Source organism: Caretta caretta, chromosome 9 (assembly GCF_965140235.1).
Source record: "Caretta caretta isolate rCarCar2 chromosome 9, rCarCar1.hap1, whole genome shotgun sequence".
NCBI lineage: Eukaryota > Metazoa > Chordata > Testudines > Cheloniidae > Caretta > Caretta caretta.
Window position 1 is genome coordinate 88,091,615 of NC_134214.1, and position 22,827 is coordinate 88,114,441.

Here is a 22,827-nt window from a genome sequence, read left to right on the forward strand (position 1 = left end):
AAATTAATTGTCATAGGGTGTAAAATACGGCCCTGTTGTTCCATATAGAACCTGAAGCCTCCGTCCCTATTTCCATCTAATGCTACTGAGGCAGGCAATGACAACAGCACCAAGTAGTAATCTCTTAATAGTTCACAGCAGCACTTGAACTAACGCCTGCAGCTTGACCAAACATGCCGCTTCTCTCCTAGTTTATGCAGCTTTTAAAAGAACTAGACAATTCTAGCATCAGCCATCGGCAGACTCGTTTTCAGTCCATTGCACATCACAGAAGCATGTCTCACACTGCTCTTATGACACAGGGTTTGCTGAGGTCCACATGCTACCATCGAAGTCATCAGCTGTTTTGCATAGACAGCAGTAGCTGGCTGGGGCCCTTGGCCAATGTATCTCCCTAATTTAGCACCAAGCTTGAAGCTGCCAGGGATTGTTGCTAAGATTATGTTTTCAAGTAAGTTGCCCCTGCATTTGACTGTCCTGACCCATGAGAGACCAGCTGAAAATACTATGTTGCATTGAGGGACTGTGGCTAAAATTACATCACATTGTCGCTTTTGTAACAGGGCAGCAGCTCAGTGGGCACGTTGCTGAGGCAAGAATTTGACATTTTACTCTGGCTTCTATATTGGCACAAGCTGTTACATGTTGGGCACTGCAGGCAGCTTTGGAGCCGAAAAGGAAAGAAAGAGCTAATGAGGAAGAGTGCTGAAAGCCAAAAAAACAGCAGCCAGCAGTAAAATCTTTAAGGCAAAGACACAGACTGAAAGGATCAATCAACAGAAATAACAAAAATACAATTTCATCCATTGATGTTCTTGTTTAATGGGCACCTCATCTGCTGTGTGCCTGATGTCTTTGATGAATTATGTAACAATGAAAGAACAACTTTAAATATTTTATTGAAAAGTATATCAGTCCACATCTGCCACACTATAAAACAACTAAGTCAGAAAAACTTTTCAGCCAAGCATTGATATAATGAGTAGCTACAGAACAACACACACACAAGCATTCTATAAAATATTACATTAAAAGTAGGACTTTGTAGGTGGCTCAACTTAAATGAGAGTTGGGAATAATTTAGAGACAAAGTAAACAAGTACTGTAAATGTTAATGGATTTGTGATACCTGCTCTATGTCTGGGAGGTTTAGGTGGTACATTTAGTCACTTTTATAAGGAAAATTTTGTGCTTTAAAATAAATATTTTCTTTTATTTTAGGCTGTTATGGAACAACTTATCAAATGCTAATGTGATAGGAATGAAGTTTCTTTATGCCAATGATGGCTCTTCTGATGCTGCTTATCTGATGTCTATGTCCACTCCCTAGAATCTGTTTTGTCTTGAGTGAAAACAAAGGCATTTAGCCGTGTATGTAAATGAAGCTTTCAACAAGCTGGCAACTGTGGCTCCTTGGTCTAATTATCAGCCATGCCCATACAAATGTGGTGTATAACAGCCCTCTCACAGAATGGAATTCATTCCAGTGCAAGGCCCACCCACCACGTCAGCCCTGCGCCATGACATTGGCAAAGCCCTGCTGTGTATACAAAGCAGTGGGTCCCCACTGGCTGCATATGGAGGGTATGGCAGGGTATGGCAGAGAGGCTGAATCCACAATTGTCGGAGCTGGTGATCAGGCACCAGTGCACTGGAGACAGAGAGACTGCAGCCAATTTCCCCCAGCCCGTAGATAAAGGCAACGGTGGCACATATACTTAACTACAGCATCTTCCCCAGTGTCCACACAGCATGGCCAAGTGAAGCTTGATTACTCAGTCATTTTAGAGCAATCAGGAAGTTCATGCATGTGAGAGTACATCATTCAGTGGTGTATAAACCATGGCAGAGCTAACTGGACAGGACCAGTGTATCAGCCAGTGTATCAGCAGAGGGCAGTGCTGGTGGCCAAAAAGTCCTGCATAGCATGACTGCAACCATCTATTGCATGTAGACTAAAAGGACGGACAGAAAGAAGGGAACAAATTATGGTGGGGGAACGGAGGTGCAGGACCTTCCATCCCCCAGTCACTTCAGTCCTCCCCAGGGCCTAAACTGTGACTGCAGTAAGAAGTTCAAACTCTCTTAAGCACTATACTTAGGCTCAGCTAGCACATCAGAAGTTTGCCACGGCCCAAAGGGCGGCAGCGTGCCAGGTGGACTGGGTAGGCCCCCCCACCTTCACTTGCAGCCCAATGTTTTCTCACAACGTTGTTTTTGTCCAAGCAAGTAGCTGAAAACCCTAATCATTCAGCAGCTAGTGAAAACGCCCTAGTTAGCCAGTGCTGCCATCTCTGGGGATTTTTATCAAAAGTCTCACAGTGTGCATTACCCCAGCTTTTATTTAAGAAAAAGTAAGTTTCTAGCTCTCGAAGTTGTGGATTAAAAATCATGACCCCCTAAAGGCTCAAACATGAGAAGGCAAAAAGAGACCCAAATATACTATTATTTTAAAAAACGCTGATGATTTTTAAGTCAGTCTCACGATGTTTTGGGGGGGAAGAACATAGAGTCACGGTTTTTTGGCCACTTGGCATTGGCAATGCTGCAAAACAAAAATGATTATTGTTTTCTGAAATGCCCAGTGTGATAAAAGTTTAAATCTATTCAAAATAGTTTCCCATTCTTTGTTAATTATAGATGGGCAGTGCCCTCCTTATAGTTAAGACTGAGATGAGCTTGCTATTTAACAGACATTTTTTCTAATTGTTCTAAAATCCACATGCACACTCAGATTGTCTTGAAAATTTCTGTGTGACATCAGAGGCTGGAGTAAGGGTAGTTGCTTAGATTTGGAGTCACAATAATGGAGGACAGTTTGGCATCTAGATGCCACCGTCACAGGCACCCAGAATTAAAAGGAAGAGCAGTACAAATCCTATGGAAAGGATAATTTTTTGGACAAAGTTAGCCACCTTTCTCCAGCTCACAGAATATCTGTAAACAATTTCCTCAAATTCATTTGTTGCTCAAAAAGATTCAACACATTTTTTTAAACTTTGGCTGGCTCACAGACTGAATTTGCTACATTGCTGGTCAGTTCTAATTGTTCAGATTGGGCAGATAGTACAGGTTATTTTCTCTGATTGGACAAGCATGCCAGCACACCCAGCAAGAAGTGGATGATGCATATGAAACCAACCTAAAATTCGACTCCTGGGAATACACAGGCCTGCACCTTTGAAATTTGCTTCTGGGGTGAAATTCATCCTTGAGCAGAGAGCCAGCACAAGGCATCTGCAATATAAAAGCCACTATTCTGTGGCCACACATGGGTCTTAAGTGATACTTAGGACTTGTGCTGGGCTGAATTTCAATTAGAAATCAAACACTAAAGTAACTTCATGTAAAAAGACTAACTAATATTCAAATAGAAAAATCCCAACCCAAACCAACAGAAAATGAAAGTATTAAGTCATCCAATTGCTCATTATTTTTCTCCCATATCTTTGTAAAAAAAAAACAAAACAGATTCATGCCAATCTTTTAAACGGCAGACTAGAAGTTGCATTAAACATACATTTCTGAAAATATTACAAGAAAACTCACAGAGTTGTAATGTCTATAATCTACAGCATATTGTGCTGGAGTGTCTACAAAAAAAGACGTATAAAAGCCTATTTAAATTACTTCACACTCTGGGACGTGTCTTCATGAAGGATGCAAATAAAAGTCACGTTCATCTTTCTTTCCTACAAAAAAACAACAACAAACATATTAAAAAGATGAACTCCGCAAGAAGGCGAAAGCTCATAGTCTTCGTATTTACTAGGAGGCATGGGGGTTAACTACATCTTGTCTATCATTGATGCAACTGGCAGGCTGTAAAAGAAATATATTCGCATAGAACGCTGCAGTTGGATATAAATTCCCTAGCTAGCACCGCAAGGCATCCATCCAGACCCCACAATCTAGACTAGGTGCTAGGAAGATACCAATTTTTCAGACTTTAGGAGGTGCATGCATGCTGTTGTAGTGAATGCCACGGGTTAATAGAAGCAAAGAAGCCAGAATTCTCTCTGCCCAAAGGCCTGGGGTGTTCAGGATGGAGGGAAGCTGGAGCATACCAAGAGGAGAGGTAGATATGCTGGAGGGCAGGGATAGGATACAGAGGGACCTAGACAAATTGGAGGATTGGGCCAAAAGAAATCTGGTGAGGTTCAATAAGGATAAGTGCAGGGTCCTGCACTTAGGACGGAAGAACCCAATGCACAGCTACAGACTAGGGACCGAATGGCTAGGCAGCAGTTCTGCGGAAAAGGACCTAGGGGTGACAGTGGACGAGAAGCTGGATATGAGTCAGCAGTGTGCCCTTGTTGCCAAGAAGGCCAATGGCATTTTGGGGTGTATAAGTAGGGGCATAGCGAGCAGATCGAGGGATGTGATCGTTCCCCTCTATTCGACATTGGTGAGGCCTCATCTGGAGTACTGTGTCCAGTTTTGGGTCCCACACTACAAGAAGGATGTGGATAAATTGGAGAGACTCCAGCGAAGGGCAACAAAAATGATTAGGGGTCTGGAACACATGACTTATGAGGAGAGGCTGAGGGAACTGGGATTGTTTAGTCTGCGGAAGAGAAGAATGAGGGGGGATTTGATAGCTGCTCTCAACTACCTGAGAGGTGGTTCCAGAGAGGATGGTTCTAGACTATTCTCAGTGGTGGAAGAGGACAGGACAAGGAGTAATGGTCTCAAGTTGCAGTGGCGGAGGTTTAGGTTGGATATTAGGAAAAACTTTTTCACTAGGAGGGTGGTGAAACACTGGAATGCGTTACCTAGGGAGGTGGTGGAATCTCCTTCCTTAGAAGTTTTTAAGGTCAGGCTTGACAAAGCCCTGGCTGGGATGATTTAGTTGGGGTTGGTCCTGCTTTGAGCAGGGGGTTGGACTAGATGACCTCCTGAGGTCCCTTCCAACCCTGATATTCTATGATTCATACCAGCCCAGCCATTGTGCAGCTGTTGCTTTAGCTCCTCACAATCTTTTAAGGGAAGCAGGTCAACAGAGCCTCACCCTTGCCCCACCCTTTTCTGCTATCGTGGATGTAGCTCTGGAGTGCACATGTGGTGCAGACGACCTGTTGTTTGCTGCTTAGTAGCACTGACCTAGTGCTACACAGCCCTTTATACCATGCATGCCTTTGGATTGGGGACGGTCAGAGACTGGATCTTGCCCCTTAGCACATTTGATGGCAATCTCCACAGGCCCGTGCCATTCTGATCCCAAGTGCTCCTCTCAGTACCTTGTGGGTGCTTGGCTTTCGCAGCATTCACTACTGGATGCTGCAGAGGAGTTATAATGCCTTGTTCTGGTTTCTGGAATGCTGTAATTAGGTTGTGTACTTTCCGGAACAATCGTCTGTGGACCCCAGGTGCAGTCTGCAAAGTGAGAGATCAACAAATTACCCAAACAACAGGCTACAGGGGAACACCACTACCCAGGAGGTGTTATATAACAGCATTGTTTCCACAAATGTAAAAACATCAGCAAGAAGAGAAGTCCGTTCTCAGAGCCAACTTAGATTTGTTGGAGCTGTCCTCTCTCCTCTCCCTTTCCCAGGAGCATAGCCAGCCATTTGAAAGGTATGATTTGGTACAAGCTAAGCTTGTTCTCTGCACTGCATGCCCACTGGCTCTACCTACTGCCACAATCTCACAGGGCAGCCATGCAGATCAGCTGCATCCCTAACGTACCTCCAGTAATTTCGGGGGGGGTACAACAGGGAGGGCATTGACCCATTACATTCACTAAAATGGCCACTGCAGTTAGACAGAGCTATCTGTTAATAACCATCCTGAAGAATAAAGCCTTGGCAGTCAATACAGATGAGATCCTGTGGTGCTTACTGGGCAAATCTCCCACTGATGTCAATTAAAATTTTGCTGAAATAAAAACTGCAGGAACAGACTAAGAAATGTTGATTTTTAAAAAATCCTAGGAGTATTAGAGTGATTCCTGATACATCTGTGAGATCTTCTATTGTACAGGAAGAGTGAAAGGAAATAGCTAGATACGATGACACTAGACAAGGACAGCAAGTAAGCATAGCCCTCAGTCTAGCAAGGTCGTTGTGATCTTGGTTTCACACTGTGAAAGTGACGGGACTTCAGCACCATCAAGCTCTCTTCTGGTGGTTCCTGGAATTGGCAATGAGGTGGTAGAGGAAGGGCAAGAGTCTGAGAGGGCCTGTTCTTCACTCAAGATAAGTACACAACTGCCATTGAAGTATTGCTACAGTCAGGACAATGACTCTAAAAAGACACCATGCGGGGAATTCCATATTTATCTCTGTCAAGGACTTCCTTTGCTCACTTTACAAAGCAAAAGGCCACGAAGAAAATTGACCTCCAGCTGTAATACGAACTCCAGCTGGGGTCAGGAAAAACAAGCGCCCCTTTCGTGCCTTCAGCAGCAATAACAATTACACAGACAATTCTCCAGTGCTACTGGTAGAAGTTTCATCACACTGAGAGCTCACTTCAGCCCTCCAATCTGCCACCTCTGAGTCCTGCTAGTGATCCTATTTTAGTCTCCAGCTCATTAATCTCATTTCCCAGGTTCTTAAAAGCATCACCATGGGCAGTCAGCATACCATGATGTTCATTAAGTTATTGATAGAGAATGCCTATGCGATGGTTCCAGCTCACTGGTAATGTGCTCCAGAGGAAGACCTAGCACCCATGATGATGTTCCTCTGACTGTAAATATTAACATGGATCCAGCCCGCTTATAAAAGTTTTCTGGAGTGTTTGGTTCCTTTTTGCGCATCTGTTAACTAGTCACATCTCTCATTTCTTTGTATCAAGGGGCTCTGCAAACTGTTACCTCGTTTTATTCAAATCACTTTGTCTATCCTTCTCAATTAATCTTTGCAGATGCCCATCACAGCATATCTCTATCTTCAAGGGCTTTTACTAGACATCTAAAGCAACTTTTAAATGATTCGTCACATCCCTTTTGCAACTCTGGCTGGGCCTGAACACTCTCCTCACCCAGCCTTTTGGGGGAAAGCAGTTGTGGTACTCGCCACTTATACTCCCACGGAGGTGGGGTGGAAGGACAGGGCAGCACAGGAAGGCACTCTCAGCATCAGCAAGAGTAAACCTGATCCTACAAACCTCCAGTGGGCGAAATCCTTGCTCCACTGAACATAATGGAAGGTTTGCTACTGACTTTGTGGGGACCCGGATTTGAGGGTCAGTACTTTGAAATGGTCTCTTGTGAGGCTTTGCTCTTGGTTCTTTCAAACCTCAGCAAGACAGAAGAGAACGGAGGCAGCTGGGTGGGGGCCAAATGCTGTAGTGAGTAAGGCAAATTCAATGAGGGCAGAGTTTAGCCTGCCATATCTACTCAGCACCCATTTCCCTAATGATTTGAGGGAGCACCCAGGATCTCCAGTTGCCAGAGGGGAGGATCCAACACCATGAGTGTTCCTCCTCATTGCTGCTGCTGGAGGAGCATGCTGTCTGGTGCCGCCTTGATAGCTCCCTTTCTACTACCACAGGGAGAGATGAAGCTAGCTAGGGAATTGCTTCACCCCATTCCCCAATGAAGGCTTTGCTTTGCCGGTGCTCCAGCCTGATCCTGCCAAAAATGTACTGGTACTGTCCATCCTACCGCAGTGTGCATGGCACCACCCTGTCCCTCAGCAATTTCTGCTCTTTCACCCATGAGTTCCAACAGCTCATGAAAGTACCAGTTTCCTTTCAGGAAAAGGAACAGAATGAGGTAAAGTTTGCCTTGGCCTAGATCCCATACACCCTCTTCCCCTGAGGCCAGTGGATTTGTACATGCGGTAAACCAGGCCAGCATCTGGTTTATTGAATTAACTCTTACCACCTCAGATTTGGGGCTTAGCAAGTCTCCCTGTTTTGGAACAAATAACTGTTTGCTCATGGTCTGTATTTCAGATCCAATACTAGGGCCTTCCCCTATGCCCCACCACAGGCAAAACGCCCACTGAAGCTAATGCAAGCATGTAGAGTCAAGTCCCTGTATTTAAACACAGGTGGAGCATGGGGCTTGTTTTAGCTCTTTGCACAGTGATGAGAAAGTAATTTTTTTTTTTTTAATCAGGAATGGGTGTGAAGCACATTCAGCTCCAGGGTTTGGTCCTAACTGACATTAGAATCTGGTCCAGGTGTTTCCAGTGCAGAACAACAATTCTGCTCTAATTTTGCCAGCAGAATTAACCCTGTTAAATTATATTTTAACGTTTGTAAATCAGTGTTCATTTATGTGCAAACTGAAAGCTAATTATGAATTAATATGCTGACTACATCCAAAGAACAAGAAGTTCTGAAAATAAATAAGGATTAGTATTCACATGAACCTAAATTATGCCTTGAACTTAAATCACTGTTGTTATTGCACCTACTGCTACACCAGTCCTTGTACTATTGATAAATACAATCTGTCAAGAAATTAAGTTAAAAACATTGTAAATCATAAGGATATTGAATATTTGAATATTTTGGTATTAATGGCATGTTTGGCAGAAGAGAAATTAATATTGACTGTGCCTGTCAAAATATGAAAACACAATATTTCTGCCATTTAAAATGCTGCAAAATAGTGCACTGGTGCATTCTGTAACCGCTGAACTGTAACAGAATGAATTTGTGCATTCAAAATTGTCAGACTTGGCACCAGTGATGGGCTCACTTGAGACCGATTAAATTACATGAGAATCAGATATTGCAGAAAGGTGAATAATCCAGATGTATTTCCTGAAATCAATACCTATGCTCAGTTGTGGGAACTTTTAGAAGAGAAGGAGCAATACATACCTCGGCACTCCAGGAACCTGTATCTGTCTTGGACACTCTGTAGGTATAAACATAACCCTTATATCTGTGAAAGAATCAACATGTATTTATTAGTCATGTCTATCGTCCGGTTTAGTATACAGTTGCTCTGTAATGCTGGAATTAGCTCATTTGATAAGCTCCTTTCCTTAGCAATAAATTAGTCGATGTAGCCTATATTTAGAAATGAAAAATTTGGACCCAGATCAGCAAGCTATGTTTGAATCCCAAGAATTGCACTGAATTAGGACTTGGAGGAGGGGGGCGTTGTTTGATCCATCTCTGTCTGTCTGCGAGATCTACAGTTTCTCCATATTAAAAACCATGAAACCTGCGTAAATGTTTTAACTTTCCATCAGTGACCTTTTGCACGCTTATTTATGTATCGGACACACTTCGTGTGGAATTAGAACAGAATATGTATCATTACTAGATGACGATTCTGCTAAGTGATTTTTTTTTTTTAAACTGCAAATGTTCCCAGGTGCTATGCCATGGATGTATTTTATTTAGAAATCTAAAACCACAATATCAAGGCAATTTAGAGTTTGTCTAGCTAATGCATTCCTAACCCTCAAAGGTCTGCCTTTGCACTTCCATCCTGGACTGTTCCAAGGTCATTGTCTCCTGGAAACACTGGTCACTTTATGAGATCACGAAATCTTCCATCTATTTTAGACACAGTTTCCATTCAGGGACCTCTGAAAATAGACATCAACTGATGTCTGGAGTCAATCATGCTAGAAGGAGCCCAGTACTTTACATGATCTTGTATATATAAGCCAAGGTTCAAAGATGTGACTTAAAAGCAGAGTGACAGATGTCAGTGACATGCTACATGTGTAAACTACTTGCTGTGCAAAGTTAAAGTAAATGGTAACAGATCAGACCGGTGGTGTTTTACACCCATTGTGCAAAGTTGGAAATGACTATACAAGATGCAGGGCAATGGAGAATCAGGCCCAAGGCATTCAGAAAATGAAATAAATTTACAATAATCTGGCATTTCCACCAAGACATTATGCATTATTAACTATTCCAGCATTAGCCATTTTTCAGAAAGCAGGTACATATTACATCTCTTTCCAATTATACACAATATCACAGTAGTTATTACCAAATAATAGAAGTCATAAATGACACAGCTAAATGAACACATTTGCTTATGCGCCATGTCATGTGTCACTGCAACTCAATCACTGATTTCTGAAAATCCTTCTTGATAACCTCAGAAATGTTTCTAGTTATTGGAAGTAATTTACCAAAATAGGAAGTCATTAATAACTGTTTTGATTTGTCCACATTAATACCCCTTGGACTGTAACGTTGCACAGCTGTGAATGCATACGCACGGCGCAAAGCAGTGGCAAATCAGGTTCATTGGGCCAGATCATTTGCTGGTGCAGACTGGTGAAGCTACGCTGACGTCAGTGCCTTTGAAGATGAGGCTCTGGCCCATTGTGTCTATGCTGAATTGCATGTTGAACCGCACCTTTCTCTAGATCGTCCCAGAAAACAACTCTTATTCAAGGTCTTTGTCTCAGCTAAATGAATTATAGCACTTTTGATACCTGTTTTCTTAACGATTATGATCTTATCGTAAAACTTTCTGTTAAACAGCAGGAACTTCATTACCACTTTAAAGCACGTTCTGCCTTCAGTTTGCCCACAACCTGATTTTGATGAGCTGAGTTCCCCTCACCGTTGCATGGCAGCAGCCCCCAGATGTTTTAAACAAAGGTTCACGATTTAACCTGTCTCACATTAAAGTTTAGGGTCAGGCAGACAGGCTGCTTGTTTTTAAAGTTGTGAGTGTGTAGCACAGCTCCCATCCACTCTCTCCTTTCCCCGCCCACGCACCTAGGTACCCTATGCCAGTAAAACCAGATATAAGGTGCACGTAGGCAGTCTTTTAGCACACTGAATGAGGTGTTTCCCCAGTAGCTGTCAGCTCAGTTTTCTCTCGCTAAATCAGCTCAGGCTGGAACTACTCTTAGTTTGACAGGCTCAGGCATATCCTTTCTCTTACACAATGAATCCTTGTAGGCAAATGATGCCATCAGATCAAAACCTGCACTCTTGTCTCAGGACTAGGGCAAGTCCCTGATACAGAAAAACTCCTGGCGGGAGGACACAGGTGAGGGAGAGAGCCAGCTCTTGGGGTTCTCTCATGGAGCTTCCTCCCAATTTTTCCCTTTGGGGTGGTGTTTGAGCCCATGTCCCATGGAAGAGTCAGGAGAAGGGCACTCCACACGGGGTTCCTATGCACTGGCCTTGCTCTGGGGACCTCTGCAACTCTGCCTTAGCTCCCTGACGGGACAGCACCAACAGAACTGAGCAGTCAGGGATGCCTCAGCCAGCAGGTGGCTCCCCTGTGCAAAAAGCATTTTCTGCAGGGTTGGTGCGGGAGACCCTGTGAACCCTCCTAGTCATCCAACCCTCCAGGCCCTCAGCCTGCCCCGCTCCTGTCTCTAAAATGGCACAAGTGAAAAGCCCAGATCTGAACATCCCTGAAGTTTAGGCGATGTGAAATCTGGATCCACATTGCAACACTCTCAACAAAGTGATGACTGGAGCATTGACTGTTGTACTCAGTGGGCCTGATTCATCCCTGCAATTCCCCAGTTTTACGCTGGTGAAACTCCATGGAATGAAGTATGGAGCAGCACCATGGTAAACCAAGGTCACTTGCCCAGCTTCTTGATCAGAGACAAAAGACATTATAACTCCTAATTGCTCATGAGATGGCTTAGAAAATAATTCTGGCTAAAAGTACCGTGCTGGATATTGCTTGTAGAAAAGGAGATAGCTAGTTATCATCCCATCTCACATTGGATAGATCGATAGATATAAAATCTGTCGAACAAAAGGTCGCTTTGCTTCCTGCTGAAAGCAGTTTCTACTTTGATACCATAACTAGGAAAACTCTGTCAAGGGGAAAGTGTAGAAAAGTTTCTACTCCAGAAACTATACTTTGCTTTATATGATGTGTTTTTTCCTTTATAGAGTATGCCCCCCAAAGAGCTGCAAATGCCTTTCGCGCACATGGTACACTGAGACAGCATCTGCCTACCTAGCCTCCCCCTCCTCCCTTTTCAGCTGTGTTCAAATGTGTTACAGCCACATTTACTTTAACAGGTGAATAATTGCAATCTTCTCCACTGTTGAAATAGCTGGAGGATATTAGCCATTTGCTGCAATTTATAATTTAACCATGACATTTTAACAGCATGGTATGTTTTGAAATAATTGCCAAATGTTTTGTACCTTGGCTGCGAAATTTTATTCAACTAAAGTTTATTCATTTTTAGGCCCAAAACTCAACTGAAAAGAGCAAACTCAGCAATAAATGACATTAAATGCTGTCTCCTTAAATGTAGCTCTGTCCAGAATTATTTGAGTTTGCAGTATCAGTTCCTATGAACTGGCAGGCTATTTAGACATTAACACGTCACCTTGGAATCCATAACCGATGAGTTAGGCCAAGCTGGCAGTGCTGCATGTAGCTAAGCTTGCCCTCCCTTCCTACAGTATATCCCTGTTTTCAGTTACTTATGACTTCGCCAGATTTTAACCATTCAAACTGATGTTCCATGTTGGGTATCTGCCTCAAGCTAAATTTTTTGGGGACGTTTTGCCAAAAAAAGGTTCAGCTGTTCCTGAGAATGCAATCAGGGAAAAATACATTGTTTGGGCTAGGTTAAAAAAAAAAAATCTTATAACCATTTTGTTAGGTGGCTCGAGTGCCTCCATCCATTGAATTTGATGGGAGGATTAGCTTTGTTTCAAGAATGTGCCTTTTGCTGACCCCAGGGGAAACCACCTACCTTTGGCCAGGTTATAAGCCTTTGAAAAATTGCAGTTCACACGTGCTCAGTCAAGACTTGTTTGTTTGGCTGCTAAATTCTCACAATTCTATATACACTGAGTATGCTCTATCTTGGGGATACGGGGCTGAGCAGGCTTTTCACTGCATTTGCTGCACGCAGCTGCTGTGGTCCATGTGATGCTGGACACCGAAACTAAGAAGTGGGAGACTGTCTCTCCTGTAACCTCTGTGCTGCCCATTAGGACCCCGGCAGCAGGGAAGAGGATGTTGTCTGATTGTAATGAGGAGGGAACAAGAGCCAGATGGGGAAGATGGTGGAGGAGTAGACAGACAAGGAGCCTGTGGGAGGGGAGCCTAAGACTGGGAGAGGGTAGGGGTAGCTTGGACCTGGGAGTTGACAGGGGTTGGGGGAAAACCAGACGTAGGAGCAGCTGAAGGTGTTGGGAGGGAAGATAGATTGGTTAGGCAAGGAAACTGAGGTCAGAGGAAACAGGGGTAGGAGAAGACTGGGACTGGGATGAGGTGACAGGGAAAAGAGACATGACTGGGATAGGAACAGAAAGGGTCAGACTTGTGGGGAAACTAGGCAGAAGGAGTTGTGACCTCTAGGTCATAATCCCTCCAGAACAGACTGGAACCCAAGATTTCTCTGGTCTTGGCAAATATCTGTGAAGCTCTTAGGCAAAGAGTGTGCCTATCGCGCAGGTCCATATAGACAATAACAACCTACTACGGCTACCAGCTACTCCATTCGCTCAGGTGCCAGAAGTCTGTGTGGTGGATCTAAGGATTTCCTCCTGCTGATGACTCGTGTGAGTGTCCGTATAATGATGGATTTTTTTTTCAGTTTGCTTTTTTAAGAACCTAAACAATTTCACACAAAAAAAAACCTGTGCGAAACGAACATTAAAGTTGCAAAGTCAAGCACTCAAAAGTTAGGCAATGCCAGAATTAAGGCTGTTTGTGCGATTTTAATTTGGCCCCTCTGTGCATATTATGATTAAGGCTATGCTTTTGGCACAGAGGTCATGATGTTCACAATCACTGAGAATTTTAATAAAATCTGCAGCTATCGCAGCAGTGGCTCCTGTGGGCCCAGCTCCTCACTCAAGGCATTGCAACCTGGCCCACATGGTTGCAATGCCACTTAGGTTTGGAGATGGAGGGGACAGATGCGCTGAACGCACTCAGCTGCAAATGAAGTCAATGGAAGCTGTGCTATAAACATATAAAGTCCTATATAATGCTAAATACCCTAAAAAATCTGAGCTGACGTATCTCAAATTGGGTACCAAAAGCTAGTGGATACTTTTGGCCTTAATGTTTTTGTGCCTCAAATCCCCATTTACAAAAAAGGGATAATATCATCCCCTCATTTCATGTGTGTGTGCTGAAGATGAATTAATGCATGCGTGTGATGGACTCAGATAATATAATGATGAGTGCCATCGAAAAGCCCATGTTCAAATTAATAAGTCTGTCTTCAGAGCAGAGTTTGAATAGCATGCAATAAATAAGGCTTGGGGGCCACACCCTGAACCATGAAAAGAAAAGAAAATATTGAAGAGCTGCTGATTCAATGAGCATTGCCTGCCCTGTGCAATGAATTAGGCAGGGATACTGTGTAAAAATATGTGAGCATGTAATTAAAGACTGTGTCATAATGCATATGCACAAGGTTGTATGGTCAAACTTATGAGTTCTTGACGTTGCATCCTTAGCATGGTTTAAGGATGTAATAAGGTGTATGTCTGTAAGTAGGTTGACTGGGAGTAATTTACGCATGGAGAGGCCAGAATGAGGTGTAAGTTAAATTAGGGGGGAAGGCCTAAGTTAGTTTACACTTCCTTCCTGGAAGTTGCTTTTGCTGGTTGACCATTCTCTTTTCTGGCCCCTTGACTTATACGTTACACCAGTTTAGACTCTCTAACCCAGTCTTACCGACATGTAATTTAAACCACCTTGCACATAACCTCTAACTTGATTATGTACCTTCAACTCAGTAACATATAGCATTGCCAGACGTCCGGTTTTCGACTAGAATGCCCAGTCGAAAAGGGACCCTGGTGGCTCCGGTCGGCACTGCCAACTGGGCCAATAAAAGTCCCGTTGTCGGCACAATGGGGAGCCGGGGCTACAGCAGGGTCCCTGCCTGACCTAGGTCCGCGAGGCTCCAGGAAGGGGCCACCAGGTCCTTGCAGCCCCGAGGCACATGGGTGGCCAGGGGCTCCGTGCACTGCCCCCACCCCCAGTGCCAGCTCCATAGCTCCCATTGGCCGGGAACTGTGACCAATGGGAGCTGCGGGGACAGCATCTGCAGGCACGGGGGCAGCGCGCGGAGCTTCCTGCAGGGACCTGGCAGACACTTCCTGGAAGTCGCAATTAACTCAAAAATATTAATCATGCTTAAAAAAATTAATTGTGATTCATTTCACTATTAAAATATAGAGTACCATGCTGATCACGCTTATTTAAAAAAATGCATTAATTAAAATTGTGACTGAACTCCTTGGAGGAGAATTGTACGACTCCTGCTCCATTTTACCTGCATTCTGCCATATATTTCATGTTATAGCAGTCTCGGATGATGACCCCGCACTGTACACTGTGTATTCTGTGGTGTAACTGAAATCAATATATTTGAAAATGTAGAAAACATCCACAAATATTTAAATAAATGGAATTCTATTATTGTTTAAAGTGCAATTAATCGTGATTAATTTTTTTAATCGCTTGACTGCCCTAGATCAACTGAACTGTATGCTCTCCTTTTCTGGTCTGTAACCAGCTTAGGTCTGAGCATGTCACATCTTGGCAAAAAAAATTGGAGATCCTCTGACTTTACAGTTTTCTGTACAGGCTCTTGAGCCCCTCACAACATCTGAAGGCAGCATCCCTGTGACCATTGGCTTGTCATACCTTTTTCTGAGTCCAGAGCATGCATCCTAAACCTATCTGGCCCAGCCTCTGCTGCACCATTAACTAGAAAGTAGAGATTGGCCCAAACCAAAACCTTGAATATGAACTTCTTCAAATTTGGGAAATACAGTCAGATACAAATCCATGGATTTGGTTTAGAGTCAGATTGAAAAATTAAAAGGGACTCAACTTTCTGATTCTGGCTCAGGAGCAGCAAAATCTCACAAACCAGCATTTCTTTTGAGATTTTATCCCAAGAAGGCAGAAATCTCACAACAATGGATGATTCAGTGGATTTATTTTAGTGTGGGCCAGACTTATGAGAATTGTGATGGACCCATCTTTACATTTCTAGGTGTCTGTTGTTCTGCTTGATGCACCTGCGTTTTTAATGTTCTGTTCAGATGTAGCCTGTTACAGAGGAGAGATTACCCATGTTGTCTCAAGTACTCTTCACTTTTGTTGTTTCTCATTGAAGAAAATAGAAAATTCTTACTAACTAATCCCAAACCCTACCAGTGATTCTGCCTCAATCGTGAACCTCCAAAGTCTAGACTAGACCTAATCTGGATTTTAACTTCACTTTCTCAGCTACTCTCTCTTCTGCTGACTTGTATTGCATGGTGATTGTTAGAGTTGCGCAGGAACTGGAATTTCCATTTCCCATGAAATTCTGCGATTCTGAAATTTGTTTTTGTTACAAAGGAGAAAAAGTGTCTAATTTTTCTGCAAAATAAAATTTTTGAAAAAAATTCACTTTGGGTCAATTGAAATATTTTGTTTCAATGAAATTATTGTTTTTTTATTTTAAATATTAAAATAAAATACATTTCTCAATGCAAATGTGTTTCGCAATTAAAAATTTAAACATTCCATACCAAAAGTGAGAGAATGGAACGTGTGGACACTATCAAACTGTTTCATTTCAGTGTTTTTAGTGAAATTTCATTACGATCAACAGATTCCCAAGAAAAATTTCAGTGAAAGAACATTTTCTAAAAGAAGTGCTATCGGAAAATTTTCTACCAGCTCTCATAATTATCCAGGACTCAGAAAGCCTGTGTCTTATTGGAATGGTCACAAAAATATTTCAATTATATAAAATCCATCAAAAAATTATTCTTGACGATGATCTTCATTCCAATGAGTTGGGAAGGTTGAAATATTCACTTCAGTAGAATTTACCAATGTACTGTGAAGAATTTTCTTACACAAGAAAATGGTGAATGCTATTTACAATGCTAACCTTGAATGGAAGAAGTTTCATTGCCAAGACATTTTTGTTCTGTGACATTTTAAAATATGATGATTATTATGTGCCTTGCTATAATAAATGCAATTACTATGCAATTTCCATCAAGAATATTAAATGGAAAATAAAAGAAATGCAACGTTAAGGCTGATTCATGATCCTGAATTCACCCTCACCATGCGTAGCTGATGTGCTTACCGTACTGGAAAGTTTTGGCACAGTGACTGAACTTAAATACGCCAAGAAACTAAGATACTATGGTTATGATGATGGAACAAATAGAGAAAATTAAAGCTGATTAGACGGGAGTCAGTCTTGTCACCATTATCAGTGCTTCAAGAGCTCCAAACAGTTTTATACTCTAGCTGCTAATTATTCCCTAAAGATTTAATGCAGTATGGTACATGAATGGTTGACTTCAAAAAAATCATTTGAAAGCACAGCATAAAAGTGATGTCATATTTAGCTTAAGCTGCCATTCTAATCAATATTTAGAGGACTGAAATAACTACTCACATTCATTTGAGACATTCTCCTACAAATTTTGAGCCCCCAAATATAAATACGGTAGGAGTATACTTAGCATTGGCTTTACCAATTTGCACATGCAGCTACTTGTCTTTGTACAGGCATACACGTATCTGTACGGGTGAAGGGACCATCTGCACCCACAGGTATAGTCACAAATTTTGCAGGCCTGGTTTAAAAAATAAGCCCATTCTTGTGTCCTGCATTCCCCATTGACTTCATTAGGAGCAATGTGTGCAGACAGTCTCTGTGTGTTAAAAATGTCAAACAGGATACTTAGACAGGAATCCAAGATGTCTGTGAACAGAACATGTTGCTCGCAAAGAAAGATCTTCATAAGAAAAAAATCAAGATCTAATAATAAAATCTTGTAGCGTTGTCTGCAGTATCCAACTGGTTTACCCAATGGAACTGTTTCTTTAAAAAATTCATTCATAAACATCCTAATTTTGAAGACCAGCAAGAAACATTTCAGTTTTCAACATGATCAAAAGATCATTAATTGAAATCTTTGCGCTCCTGGGCTAACGTATATGAAACATGCAGCCGTACACCTACTCTTGCAGTAATCAACGTTATTTGCTTAATAATGTTATTAAAGAAGTCATAGTGTAGGCAGGCCCAGGAGGAGCACCTCATTTTAAAATGTTGCAGAAAATTGCAGGGAGCATCGGTATTTACAAGAGCTATGGGAGACCCCAATGCAAACCAAAACCTACCTTACTGCTGTATGAACAGTTTCCCTTCATCATTGTGGTCTTAAAATATCAATGAAAGAACGTGTGTCTTTGTGATTTGCCACAGCCAGACAAAAACAGCTCTCTCTTTGAAGGCTTGTGGGCTCTCGTCAGCATACAGTGACTTAGGGCACTTCAGTCCGGGCTTGAACTGAAGGGGAACTGGAAGAAAGCAGCTCTCTATCAAAACAGAGGACTAGTACTTTTGTGGAACAGAGCAGCGGGAAAGAAAAGCTTCCTTCATAAATGTTTATCAAACAGGGTCCCAATTATCAAAGCCGCTTCAGTTATCTAAGGGATTTTAGCCTGCCACCAATAACCATGGTATCTGATCACCTTCCATGTCAATTCAATGGCAATAGCAAAATCCCTTATGAATTGTGTGGAGTCTGATTCGTCTCCCTTTCCAAGGTCATTACTCTGCTTACGGTCAGGTTTTTATTTTAATTAGGAGGCAGCCGAGACTGACCACAGCCGTTGCTGCCTTTCTTATATTCAAAGTCAGCCAAAATGTTTAGGGAGGAAAAAGGGCATAAGGAACATTTGAAACTTTTTGGAAAGACTCTAAAGCCTTTGGGGTCATGCTGCTGTCATTACACACCCAAAACTGACTTCACATTGGCAGCGGTGTGCACAGGATCGGCCATCCATGTTTATTAGAGTTAGCTACAATATTTTCATCAAAACATTTTTCAGTGACAAATGGGTTTTTGAGGAAATTTTTTGCCTGGATCAAAATTTTCTGTTTTTTCAACATTCCCCCCCCCCAATTTTTCCCCCTCCATACTGTAATTAGTGGAAGTGGGGGGAGAGAGAGAAAGGGGAAGACTGAAAATCTTGAAATCAATTTTGTGGTTTTCATTTAATCAAAAAAAATTTGTCACTACAAAAACTTTTCAGTTCATTTCAAATTTCTCACAGAAAATATATACTTTTTGGGGGGTTGGCTCCAGTATGCATGATGACATCTCTTCATTTACTTACAGGCTTTGCTTCACCGTTTCAGAAATCATTTCATAGTGACTGAATCTCCAGTAAGCGGTATACATTCTACCTAAATGCTCTCTAGGTATTCCTAGAGTAACCATCATCAGAGTTTCCGAGTGCCGATTAAAAGTTTTTTGTTAAAAACCATTATTATTAATAGTTATTAATTGCATAGTGAAAACACTGTTCTATGTGCTTTATAAGCAGGCATGAAGACACGATCACAGCCCCAAAATTTAATACAGAAATACATTCTATAGTTTACTAATGGTTTGGGAGTGGGTTTTTTTTTTGTAGTGATGAACCCCAAAGTCTACACACACCTGTTTTTGGTTTTGCCAAGGCTTTATAGCATGTACTGTTGTCATTCTGGTCCTATATGCGCTATCTCCATCTGCTTGCCAGTCTAGGATTTGTTCTTTTTTTGCTATAGCAAGCATCTGCATCCAGCCACGCGGTAGTCTCTGGTTCATTGTCTGCTTTCTCTCCCCTTCTGTGCAGAGCAGCTCTGCTATTTTACGGTTTTTGCCTGCTATAGTGGTCTATTGCATACACTTATCTAAATTACCATCACATTGCTAGATCATTCTGTAATTTCTTTGTATCATCCACTCTGAGAGCACTGTTTCCTAGTTTATCCTCAGACACTAATTACTGTACAGTCTACTTCTTGCACCACATTCATTATTGAAATACTGTATTAAATCGTTCTGAACCCAGTTCTCATCTCTGTGATTCTGCCACCAGATTTCCATCCATGTCAGATCATAGTTAACTAGACAATATTGTTCTAGCTACTCAGATAGATATCTCCACTAGACGGTATCAAAAGTTTTCCTAAATACTTATATTTTGGATTATAAAAGCTTTATTTATCTATAGTTTACAAGTAACTAATTTTTCATCTCACCCTTTGCTCATGCAGATGTATCCCTAAATGCAAACATGTACTTGTGGTTCGCAAATTTTGTGGACACAGTTAGGAGGCTCCTTTATAGTTTATTGCATTCCCGTTTGTCTTCAGAACCTATGAGCATCATATTAACTGTCTTAATCTATTCTTTAAAAACCTGACCTTCCTATCATTCACCTAAATAAACTGCCTTGAATACCACCAGAAACTCCGACTGATTATTTGCAGCTCCATGTCTTTGTTATATGTTCAAATATTGAATGTAGGCTAACTAGACTGATTTCCTGGATTCCCGCTTTATTGTTCATAAAGCTGGATAATACTGAACATGACTCTCCAATTACCTGCTATCCCTCACCTGTTCTGGATGACCCTACAAATGATAAGTAACTGTTTCACCATTTCCTCTGATAGCTCTTTAAGAACGCTTGGGCTTTTATTATTTATTAGCTGGCTCCTTTCACTAGAGTCTTATCACCACTTTTCATATCTACCCCAAATCTGCATTAGATTTTAACTCAATACACTTCTTACTCCCCTAATTTTTTGTTGTCTTGTTAAAGACTGAGGTAAAGTAGATATTAGGTGTGTCATCCCACTTGGAATTCTTTAATCTTTGTTTTCCCTTCTCATTTAGCAGGGCAAGGCAGGACGATTCTTTGTGATCAAAGCACAACAGGAGAGATAAAAAGGGAACTGGGTTGTATCTACAGTTCTGCTACAGCCTTCTTGTGTGGCCTGGGGCACTTCTTATGTGGCTCTAAGCCTCGGTTTGCCCATCTGTAAAATGATAACAATACTCACGTCCTTCACAGTTTAAAAGTCAAGGCTAAATCAAGTGTTGCTGAAAAGCACATTCAGACCTTTGGTGGAAAGTGTGATATAAATATTATTTTAGCCATAGTAATACCCTCACTATCTTATCCTTTCTACATGGACAAAAGCCTCTTCTTAGTTCTTTTAGCTAATGATCATTTGCTTTGTCTAGATAATTTCTGATATTAACATATCTTGTTGCTGCTACCCCTTCTCCCCCTTCAATTCTTTAAAGTAGCTCTCAGTACAGACCTGTTGGCCATGCTTTGTTCGTTTAGTGGCATAGCACTTCATTGTACATGCACAACGCTAATGCTTAGGATTCTTCAACCTTTCTGTCCTCCTTTGCTAAAAGAGCTCATACTTCTAACATTCAAATACCCCATGAATATTAAGTCCTTTGTCAGCTCATACCCATTTCAGAAGCAACTCATCAGTGCCTTCTCTCCGAGTTGGTGACCTATGACAGACACCTCGTAGGAATTCCTCCCTTTGCCCCAACTCTGTTATCCTAACTGATCAATTGTCACCATCTATTTGTATGTCATGCACTTTAAAAGTAGTTTATTCAGAAATCAGTAGTAATACTCCCAGTGTGCAGGGCTATATTCAGCTGTAGTAAGGCTGGCAGAATCAGGCCCTGAAATGTTGGCAACCGCTCACTTTCAATATATGAATGAAAAGCATCAATATTCCTCCATATCAACCCCCAGGGGAAAGGAGGCTTTGGGCCATACTGCTATTGGGTGTATTAAAAAGGAAGACAGACAACAGGCAAAACCAAAGGAATTATTCAGCATGAACAAGAAGCACATGCAATTTACGATCCAAACAGCATGGCTTAAGTTGTTATAGCCTCCTTTTTGCTCTCCACCCATCATCGCGATCTGTTTGTCTTTGCTCACTGGTTTGTGTCCCATTTTAGAGTAAGTGCCCCATGGCAGGAACCCGTGCTTTCCTATTTCTGGAAAGGGCCAAGAACCCCTTACCCATTCCCATGCCTGAAGTCAGCGTTAAAAAGCTAAGTCCCCACAACGCTTTGGACACAGGAGTATTTGCATGTTCTGCCAGAAGACGACCATTCTAACTGGCAAATGTAATATGAGGCAGAAAACATGCTGTGAACCCAGAAGTTGGAGGTCTACATCCCTGTGGAAAACCACAGGATCACCAAATTGGCTGCCCACTAGAAGGTCTCCATGCTACTGAGCCTTCACCAAATGGAGACCCATAAGACCCACTTGCAGCTGCATTCTAAGTGGCAGCTTGGCTCCCCAAGACTTAGACAAACACCGGGTAAGGGGTGTTGCTGCAGACCCTAGACTCCCGTGGTTCTCTGTACTCACAGCACACACAGACAATACACTCCTGGGACGCTCTCACTGTCTCGCAGTAAATAGCTGCCATCCATCCCTGTAGACAGCAGCAGCTTCTCCCCAGTCTCCCGGCTGATGTTCCCATGATAAACATCCATAGAATCCATTTTCTGAAGGTCAACTGAGTGGAGCCCGATAGAACCCAGCTAGCCAGAGGTGCTAGTGATGGTTACACAGCTCACTGCTGTCACTCGTCTGCTATCCAGCTGCTCACTCGATGGTTGATGTAAACAGGATGTGTTCCCACCTTGAGCTTCTCTAAAGACTTTTCATACTGACAGCCAGAGCTGCTATCACCTATAAGGCATACATGACATTTGACAGCACTCATATGACTCACAGCTTTCAAGATAGATGTTAATAACAGGTACATGAAGCCCACAATCTCCTTAAGAAAAAGCAGTGCTCCCTTCCCCACAACCCAGAATGCACAAGCTCTGGTTAGGCTGAGAGCCACAAGGGTCTGCTAGTATTTTCAGTAAAATTTTTGTCTTTTAAGGGTTTAAAATGTTGGAAAATTGGAAAAAGTAAGGGTCAGGCCTGTCCTCAATTGTCTAATCTAGGGCCCCATAGTGCAAGCATAGAGATGTGTTATCAAATCAGCAGAAACCTGAAGTTATGGCAAGGCAATCTAGCAACAAGGGACACTGTATGTTTTGCATGCG

General features: G+C 42.2%; 1 protein-coding gene across 1 annotated transcript; it reads right to left on the minus strand.

The window, feature by feature from the left end:
- Window positions 1–797: 797 nt before the first annotated feature.
- Window positions 798–22,443, minus strand: SH2D1A (SH2 domain containing 1A). The gene is made up of 4 exons (XM_048865226.2): window positions 22,133–22,443; window positions 8,788–8,851; window positions 5,241–5,376; window positions 798–3,692 (listed from the first exon to the last, which is right to left on the minus strand). The coding sequence occupies exons 1-4, from the start codon at window positions 22,267–22,269 to the stop codon at window positions 3,652–3,654; spliced, it is 378 nt and encodes a 125-aa protein (XP_048721183.1). The 5' UTR covers window positions 22,270–22,443; the 3' UTR covers window positions 798–3,651.
- Window positions 22,444–22,827: the final 384 nt, after the last annotated feature.